At 34.9% G+C, this 9,914-nt stretch overlaps 1 protein-coding gene and 1 long non-coding RNA gene across 3 annotated transcripts; both read left to right on the forward strand.

The window, feature by feature from the left end:
* The first annotated feature begins 2,291 nt into the window (after nucleotides 1-2,291).
* On the forward strand, nucleotides 2,292-8,858 carry LOC127846542 (uncharacterized). Its single transcript, XR_008033544.1, has 2 exons — nucleotides 2,292-2,363; nucleotides 8,159-8,858. It is a non-coding gene; the product is annotated as an uncharacterized LOC127846542 (long non-coding RNA).
* On the forward strand, nucleotides 4,325-8,858 carry LOC127846521 (uncharacterized). Of its 2 annotated transcripts, none has more exons than XM_052377818.1 (2): nucleotides 4,325-5,730; nucleotides 6,945-8,858. In XM_052377818.1, the coding sequence occupies exons 1-2, from the start codon at nucleotides 4,474-4,476 to the stop codon at nucleotides 7,932-7,934; spliced, it is 2,247 nt and encodes a 748-aa protein (XP_052233778.1). In that variant the 5' UTR covers nucleotides 4,325-4,473; the 3' UTR covers nucleotides 7,935-8,858. The 2 variants fall into 2 exon arrangements, with proteins under 2 accessions (XP_052233778.1, XP_052233780.1); XM_052377820.1 differs by having other exon boundaries at nucleotides 4,325-4,861; nucleotides 6,931-8,858.
* Nucleotides 8,859-9,914: the final 1,056 nt, after the last annotated feature.

Genomic DNA, 9,914 nt, shown 5'->3' on the forward strand with positions numbered 1-9,914 from the left:
GTCGGCAGGATTCGAACCTGCGCTGGAAGATCCCAAAAGAATTCTAGTCTATCGCCTTAATCATTCCACTAAGACAACTTCACAAAGGCTCTTCAATCTTCAGAGAAATCGCGGGAAATCATTACAGTGGCTATACCTTAATAGTTTTAATAAACCCTTGGGACATCGTCTCCCACTGAGGGAATGCTTTCGTGCCTTGATCGCAGGTGTTTTTTGAAGACCATTATCTTGTTTTAATTGACAATCCGTCATTAACGAAGATAATCATTACTTATTTCGTTGAGTTTTAAGTGTTTAATTTAAATCTTAACTTTAAAGTGAAAATTTAAGAAAACAATGAATACGTTTATGGAATGTATCGAGCATTATTGCAACTATTTAATTTTACTTAAGGCTCAATGTTGATTATATTTATCGTTTATTTATATTTATAAGTGAATAAAATAAAAATAAATCAAGTTAATATTGAGAATAACAAAAAACTTTTGAGGCAATAGACTTCGATTTTTCCATTAAAAAGTTATTTAAATCATAAAATAAAAATAATTTTTAAGGCAAAAGCATTTATGCACTTTTCAATAATAATAAAAAAACTCTGATATGTTCTGACATCTTACACATTTTCGCTAATGAATATCTTCTGTGCTACGGTAGTTCATTTAAAATCACAAAATTCATTTCCGTCTGGAGATTTTTTATTTAGCTTGAAAGCGATTTTTAAATAAAAGTTTTAATCAAAAAACACGTACGTTTAAGACTAGACCAGACATATTAAATGAAAAAAAGTTTGATGCTACCTGAAATCTTACTGAGTTTCGCTTATAAATTTTTTTTACGGACCAATTTTATTTAAAATCAGAAACTTTATTTCGGCTAAAGATTTGTACATTACCATTTTAAATGATACTTAAATAAGAAACATTAATTACGAAATAATAAATGTTTATAAAACCTAAGATATGTAATATTCAATAATAAAAAGTCTGTCTGGTGTACATTTTCTTAAGTATCTCCAGAACTTTAGAAGTTTTTAATAAAGAAATAATGTTTTAAACAAAGGCAAATACATGTATCTGATTTTCAATAAAATGGTTTACCTCGGCCATAAATATTTCCAAGTTTCGCTAATAAATATTTCTTTAATAACGCTAAAAATCAAAAAAGTTTACTTCAAACTTTAGATGCTGAAATAACCTTTAAAATTATCTTATAAGATTCTTAGGTACCGTCATGGCAGCGGGTCACGTGATAGCCAATATGGCGTCGGTCAATTTTCGAAACTGGGATTGTCTTTAGGAAAGAAAACGTCATTTGAAATGACGCCGCTAAATGTACGCTTATTCTGGTTTATATTTCCCACTATTTTCTGTTATTTTTCCGTTTAACTTTTTATAGTAATAAAAAGATCGGCACACATTGGTTTTGGAAAGTATTTTCTATCAGACAAACAGTTGATTGTTACCTTTTAATTTCAATGAGTTGGTATTCATTTTGCTGTTTTTCTACCTTGTTGAAGATAATATGTAGCAGCAGTGTAAGGCTTTTAATGTGTTTAACAGCCTAATTTTGATTTTATTTAAAACAGAATAACATCAGATGAGCATTCATTTGTAGATTTATATCAATGTATTTACTTATTTAACTTACATGAACATGAATTAAGACATGTCACTTTTTAATAAGTATTTACAAATACGCCGTTTTCGTTTTAAATGGAGTAATATTGCAAAACTAATAATTGTTAAGTGTTCAAAGTACATGGGGTTTCTGAAAATTTGTATAACTCAATTATTCGTTCAATAACATTAACCCCATTTTGACCAAAAATCTTAGAACAGGTAAATCTTAAATGGCAACTGACTTATCGCATCCATAGATATCATCCACAAACTAACTATAACAACCTATTTCGCAGTTCTTAACTCAAGGTCTATAAAACAATTGAAAACACCTAATATTGAAATAAGTTCATGTAAACCGCAAACAATCACACTTAGGCTTTTTTATGTAACCAAAGTCACTGCCTGTACGACCTAACCGAGGTAAATTTACATATATCGATTGATTTCCTTACGGAGAAATATGCCCTCTGTCCATTGAGAACCTAAGTAGTGGGTGTCAGAAATAACAATTAGTAATAACCAACACTAGTAAAATTCCACTGTATCACTCTAGCATCGTTAATTAATCGATATTTCTGAATGAAAATAGTTTTGACAGACAGTTAAGTTAACCTTCGGATGGATCATTAACGAGAATTTAAAGGGGCCTTTTGCTTTATATCGATAAATATTGTTTTCGTCGTTTGAGCACGTGCGAATTAGACGAAAACTACTTTCCCTTGTCAATGTAGTTTCCGATAGGTGGCTCTGTAAGAGAGCGTTTTACTCGTGGCCGAGTAACTCTGTTCAGTCATTCAGCGTTGGGATTGACTGATCGATACATGTGTTAATTTGCACGGGATAAACTTGCATATGAAAATGACCACGCGGTCTGGCGAAGAGTGTGCTTCTCAGGAAAATATGGACTTAAGGTTCATGTAAAGTGTAAAAAGGCGTATTCTTCACATAGAAATACTTCAATAAATATTATGGCAATAAATTCAATTTATAAGTCAATAGCCTCGTTAACACTTGTAGAACATATAAGAAAATGCTAATAAAAAAAAATATGATGCAAAATGTTGCTTTTGAAGAAATATACAGCGCATGCATGAAATTATCAAAATAACAAACGGAGTTAAATTGAACAAATTCCTTTGGTCAAAATATTGTATACACTTAATGTTAGGTACTACAAATGAAAATTCCACACAACACACACCAACAATCCTAAAATAAGGAAAAGAAAAACATAAAAAAAAATGTCAAAAGTTACCACAATAATTGGGGACTACTTTAAGTATGGTGGACTTACCAGTGAACCTTCATTTTCAAAATTACTTATCTACTCGCAATACAGTACTCATTATAGTCACAAAATGACACAATTACAAAAAAATAAACTATATTACCAAAAGGGAAAACACTTTGATTGTTCATTTGAAATATATAGGACTCGGAAAGACGACTAATTGGCTACCTTAAAACAAATTACAACATGTTTATGTCACATCTCGAACTCCATACACGTTAGTTAAACATGTGGGGCATAAAACATCCGGTTTCAAGGAAGTCGACATAACAATATTTCAATTAACGATCTAGGCATAATATTTGTGGGATCGGAAAAATGAATTATACAAATGTTGGGCACACGCACATATTAAACCAACTGAACACTTACATTTCTATAAAAACCTTGTCATCGATGAAAAAGTGCTTTTGTTATTGTCTTGTCATGTTTACTTGTTCAGGAAGCCATTATTTGCCGGAAGTATATTCGAAAAATATTTCGTTTCAAAATCGATCATTGATAAATTACTCACGATCCGTTTGTTCTAAAATTTGTATAATTTGTTTATGAGGTAATTTCAAGTTATGTTATAAAGTAAATATTTAATATAAGCAATATTTAACAAATTCGCAGATACGAATCAATACACATTTCTGACCAAGATGGACGACCGATGAAATTAAATCGGGAGGAGAGTCAATTATATCAAGATTCTTTTCAAATAGTGCGTTTCAAGTAAGTGTAATTGTTATGGAGATATTATGAAAATGATATATTTTCATTAATTTTATTTTATAAGATCATAACTCTTATTGATCGCATGCTATGCGCGCAGAAAGTTAGTATTTTTCCAAAATCTATAAATAGCGACTCATGGCATTGACATGTTCATTTTGAAATACGCATAGTGTCTTTGTGGGGCTGTATTGACGCAATTCGATGCTCGGAGTACCTTACATATAACTTGCATATACTGTTGGTGTTTTTATTTGGTGCATTTGTGTTTTTTTAATGAAATTGAGAATTTGCCATACCTTGCAATATTTTTGATAATAATTACACTATTACTACCATTTGTGAGTGTTTTTTTTTTAATTGTGTACATATATGGAATAAAAATGTGATTATTGCAACCATATGTAAATTTCATTAACTTATTTTGGGTATAACTGATCATTTTTATATTTTAAAATTTCATCTATATGGGGTCATTTTGGGACTTTACATGAACCTTAAATAGTTCAATTAGGGTACTTTCAGTAAAAGAGCGCGAACAGAAAAGAGAATTAAGTTCTCTAAAAGAAGAAGTTCGAGGGAATTCGCTTTCCGTGCGTTCTGAAGTTAAAAAATTGAAGACGGAACATGAACTAAAATGGCGATACGAAAGCAACAAAATTCAGCACGATTTCAATTCGGACTTGCACGAGAACATTAGCCAGGTGCTTTGGGCATTTGAAAACAACAAACAAGAGTACGCTCGCGAGCTAGTTAATGACGCTTGTGAACAGTTAAAGCGACGAAACAAGCTTATCCGTATAGCAGACACGTCTGAGGGCGGATGGGAGACGGTACGCCAATATGAGGCAAACCCCGTGGCTAGCGACTCGAGTGATGAATCAAGGATCAACAGAGCGGAGGCAAGAGCAGCAAAGAAGAAGGCGAAGTCAAAGAAAAGTGTTAAGCCTTCCGCTACCGTCACTTCCGGAAGCTTGCCACGTGGCGGAAACACGTTTTCGTTTCCGGTGCAACAGCAGCGCTCAGGACCCATGCAGCAACTGCATTCTTTTCATCCCCATTATTTCAAGGGCAATGCAAGAGACGGAATTGGTCCCTGTTTCGCTTGTGGAGAAACCACCCACCTCAGACGCCACTGCCCCTACACCCGGCGGATCCCGCAGCTTGACGTCCCTACCAAACAGTAGTCACAGACCGCAGAACCCGGTTATACCAGACGTAGATTTAAAAGATGAGTATTTATCGTTTACTGATAACTTTGCTAACAGTCAGGAAATATTTACTGACGACTATTATGAGTACGAACAAGGCCAGAAAGAAATACTGGTAAAAAGTAGATTAAAAAATCATGTGCAATTTTGGAAAGATATTGGAGCTAACCAATTCATTTTAGACACTATTCAAAATGGTTATAAAATTCCATTCTTTTCTTTACCAGACCATGTACATTGTCGAAACAATCGTTCAGCTTTATATGAAAATAATTTTGTGACTGAAGCTATACAAAGTTTGTTAGATCGCGGTCTTATTGTGAAATGTACAAATGCTCCACACGTTGTTAATCCGCTGACAGTTTCTTGTAATAATAATGGGAAAAAACGGCTTATTTTAGATTTACGAAAGGTTAATCTTCATGTTTGGAAGCAATCAGTAAAGTATGAAGACTTGCGTTTAGCATTGATGTATATCAAAAAAGATTGTTGGATGATTAAGTTTGATATAACGTCAGCATATCATTTTGTGGATATTTTTCTGCCACACACAGATTATTTAGGTTTTGCCTGGGAAGATTATTCAGGTATTCTGGTCTATTACAAATTTTTGGTTCTTCCTTTTGGTTTGTCGTCTGCTTGTTATATCTATACAAAATTAATGAGGCCATTAATTGCAAAATGGAGAGGCGAAGGTAAAAAGATCATCATGTTTTTAGATGATGGTTTTGGCACCGCAGAGACATACGATAAGACAGTAATTATGTCACGGGAAATTAAATCAGATTTGTTGTTATCCGGCTTGGTGCCTAAAGTTGATAAATCATGCTGGGAGCCAGTGCAAGAATTACAATGGCTAGGATCTCAGTTAAATACAGCTAATTTCACCGTGCGTATATCGGGGTGTAGAATCGATAAAGTTCTACAGACACTTAGATTTTTACAAACTTCGGACTATGTTTGTGTGCGAAGAGTTGCTAGTTTTGTGGGACAAATTATATCTATGGGTATAGTATTGGGAACTGTTTCTCAGATTATGACTAGGTGTTTGAGCATTGACATCCTTAAAGCAAAAACGTGGAACTCTTATATTAAGTTGTCTGAAGGAAGTAAGGTTCAACTTTCGTTTTGGAATGATCATTTACAAATTATAAATGTTAGAACATTGGCAATCAGTCATGGCTGTACTAGAATTGTTTATAGTGACGCTAGCAGCACTGGTTTAGCAGGGTATGAGGTCGAAATGCAAAGCGGTGTAGTGCACGACACGTGGTCGCTGTCGGAAGCGGCAAAATCCTCCACGTGGAGAGAATTGTGTGCTGTTTATAGAGTAATGTTGTCGCTTGAGCATGTATTGGTAAATCAAAGAGTTAAGTGGTTTACTGATAACACAGGTGTCTGCAGCATTGTTGCTAAGGGCTCCATGAAGCCTGAATTACAAGATTTAGCGATGAAAATATTCGGGTATTCTTTAGTTCATTCTATTCATTTGGAGGTTGAATGGATACCAAGGGGAGAGAATTATGTGGCAGACTATTTGTCCAAAATAGTAGAAAAAGACGATTGGGGTATTTCCCCTTACATTTTGTCAATAATTCAGTCTTCATGGGGAAATTTAGAGGTCGATTTCTTTGCCTCGAAACATAACGCCAAATTACAGCGATTTTATTCTAGATTTTGGTGTAAAGAGTCTGAAGGAGTTGATGCTTTTACTTACCCATGGACGCATAGTTTTGGCTTATTTGTACCACCTATAATATTAATACCAAGGGTATTGCTTAAAATGCAATCTTGTGGGGCAAAAGGTGTTTTGATTGTCCCAGAATGGAAGTCGGCTAATTTTTGGCCTATGATTTGGACAAGTGATGGACATTTTAAGTCGTTTGTAATAGACTATATGGAATTACCAACGGCAATAAGTTATTACATACCTTGTAAGAATGGTTCTGGGTTGTTTGATGTTGAAAATCTTAAATTTCGCATGTTAGCACTTTTGATATCATTTGTGAATCATGAACATTGATAGTGTTGCTTACTGTAAATATAATGTGTTAAGTAACAAACTGTGTCATCTTTAGTGCTGTTACACATTTATTTTTTCAGAGATACGGAAGTGAAGTTGATGGCTTGCCAGAGGTCTTGGCGGAGAAGGTATCCTTGCTGCCCGAGTTGCTTAAAGTCACCAAAGCGGAAAACACGCACCTCAGTTACAAAAGGGGCTTCAATCGATGGCGTCGTTGGGGGTATGCTAATGGGCTTTCAAGCGGGGATGCCTTGCCCGCCAAGGCTTTTCAAGTTGCGCTATATTTAGCGTCAATTATACAAACAGCTAGTAGTGCAAGTCCGATTATAAATGCGTTCTACAGTATTAAATATTATCATGATTTATTTGATTATGTATCACCTACTGATTCAAGACTTGTCATTAATATGTTAGAAGCTGCAAAACGGCGTTTAGCGAAACCTGTGAATAAGAAAGAACCAATGACTGTTGATTTACTGCAACAAATGTACACACATATGTATGTTGAAAATGATGTTATGAATCAAAGATTTATTTGTATATGCCTTTTATCATATGCTGGGTTTTTAAGAAGTGCAGAGGTACTAAAGTTGAGAAGGAGTGATGTTTGTATTAACAGTAGTTACTTAAGTGTATTTATTGAATCTAGCAAGACAGATAAGTTCCGTGAGGGAGCATGGGTGCTTATTGCTAGGACAGGCACACAGTTGTGTCCAGTAGTACAGAAATACCTTACTTGGACAGATTTTTCATCGGAATCTGAATGTTACTTGTTTCGTCGGTTAAGTTCAACGAAATGTGGACATAGGCTCAGAAAGGAAAACAAGCATTTGTCATATAGTAAATTTAGAGAATTGTTTTTGATTGCGTTTAAACCGCATGTTCAAGACATAAGCAAATATTGCCTTCATTCTTTGAGAGCTGGTGGCGCAACTGCTGCGGCTAATAATGGCATTCCTAACAGGTTATTTAAACGTCATGGTAGATGGCTGAGTGAAACAGCTAAGGACGGCTATGTTAAAAGCTCAGTTGATGAGAGGTTAAGGGTTTCAATGTCACTTGGATTATAACCATCAAAGCATTTTATAATAAGCCAATTATTATTTGTACTATACTTACAAGCCCGTTCTTTTAATTCAGTCGGTCATACCAATGACTTACCAAAAAATATGTTGTATTTTTGTTGTTTTTCCCTATCGGGAGCGTAGTTGTAAAGGGAAATATTGTTTTCGTCGTTTGAGCACGTGCGAATTAGACGAAAACTACTTTCCCTTGTCCATGTAGTTTCCGATAGGTGGCTCTGTAAGAGAGCGTTTTACTCGTGGCCGAGTAACTCTGTTCAGTCATTCAGCGTTGGGATTGACTGATCGATACATGTGTTAATTTTTTATTTTGTTTTGAATAACAGTAAGAGTAACATTACAAACGTTATTGTTTAAAAGTGTAATCTACATGCTTTTTACCCTGGTACGAGCTAATTTTGAAATTCAGGAATGTGTTTTTTACAACAGGTCATGCGTTTATCCACATTACGTACGCATTTAATGTATTCAATTTATACATGTATACCAGTATCATAATAATTATTATTTATCCCACTGAGGGATTCAGTCTCCGGAAGAGACGATAGGCGTGGCTGCCTTTATAGTTGCTTACGAGGAGGGACTCGTGTAGGCATACAGTATGCCTGGTGATGTAACAGTCTACGTTGATAGGCGTGGCTTCCTTTATAGTTGCTTACGAGGAGGGACTCGTGTAGGCATACAGTATGCCTAGTGTCGTAGTAGTCTGTTGATAGGCGTGGCTGCCTTATAAGTTGCCTACGAGGAGGGACTCGTGCCGGCATACAGTATGCCTGGCGTTGTTGTAGACTATGTTGTATGTTGTAACAAAGTTTTTGTGTGTATTCATGTTTTTTATGTATGTTTGATGACTATGAAATAGTAATACACGGTATCAGTCAGTCGGTCATACCAATGACTTACCAAAAAATATGTTGTATTTTTGTTGTTTTTCCCTATCGGGAGCGTAGTTGTAAAGGGAAATGTAAACATTGGAGCGTAAAAGCTCCAGTAAAAAATCAAGAATAAAATTGAAAAAAGGAAAAGAACATTGCCCGGACCAGGTTTCGAACCAGTGACCCCCTGGAGTCCCGCCAGAGTCCTGAAGTAAAAACGCTTTAGCTTACTGAGCTATTCCGCCGATTACACATACTTGATATATTTTATACCTAATATAAGCAATCTTCGTAGTTTCACAAAATTTAACGACAAAAACAAAACTCTCCAAATTATTCAATCGTTTCGCGTTGCAACGCTTTATAATTTTTAGGTTTTAAAATCGTCAAAAGATGCATATAATGGCTATATTAGACCATGGTAAATGTTCAGTATTACTGTTTCCTCACAAATATCATAACTAAAACGAAAATTTGCGAATCTGAAACAACTTTTTTCAATTTTGTCAATTTACCAAAGCGTGAAAAGATCCCTTTAAGCCTCCAAGAGAGGTTCTCAAATCTCTAAACCATCGGCTCAACCGCGCGCGGTCCCAGTCGTCGGGCCGTTGCTTATAAGTCACTCAACTTATAGGAAACTTTGTTACTTTTCGAGTACAAGGATTGACAGCAGTCAATGTTTAACAATGTTTGTCAGTGTATTAGTATATCTATATTATATTGTATATTATATTTATTAGATAGGAAAATTTGTACGAGCGTGTCTGAAAACGATATATGAAATCTGTGTGTCATTCTTTCTTACTGTATGCTTGTCTGCCGGCATGCATGGATACACGAGTAATGTCAAACAGCATGACTGTCTGCTGTGTGATTTATTTTTAGTAATTGTATCTCGTGTCAATATTCAGCGACAGTGTAACAAACTGAATTGAGACATCGTTTTAAATAATTGCATACACGTTTCACGTCAAGAAGGTTAACTCTAGACTTAAATTTTTATATAGACAAAGTGCTTTCTTAAATAAAAGTCTTAGAATAAGGTTATGTAATTCTTTAATACAATGCCGTTTAGATTATGCATCCTCTTCGT

The sequence above is a fragment of the Dreissena polymorpha genome, chromosome 9 (genome assembly GCF_020536995.1).
Source record: "Dreissena polymorpha isolate Duluth1 chromosome 9, UMN_Dpol_1.0, whole genome shotgun sequence".
Taxonomy (NCBI): domain Eukaryota; kingdom Metazoa; phylum Mollusca; class Bivalvia; order Myida; family Dreissenidae; genus Dreissena; species Dreissena polymorpha.

Bases quoted from the DNA above. Each gene is read 5' to 3' on its own strand.
- LOC127846521 (XM_052377818.1), top strand. From the start codon at position 4,474: ATGAGGCAAACCCCGTGGCTAGCGACTCGAGTGATGAATCAAGGATCA. The intron at 5,731-6,944 runs GTGCGTATATCG...TTATTTTTTCAG, and splicing joins TAAATACAGCTAATTTCACC to AGATACGGAAGTGAAGTTGA.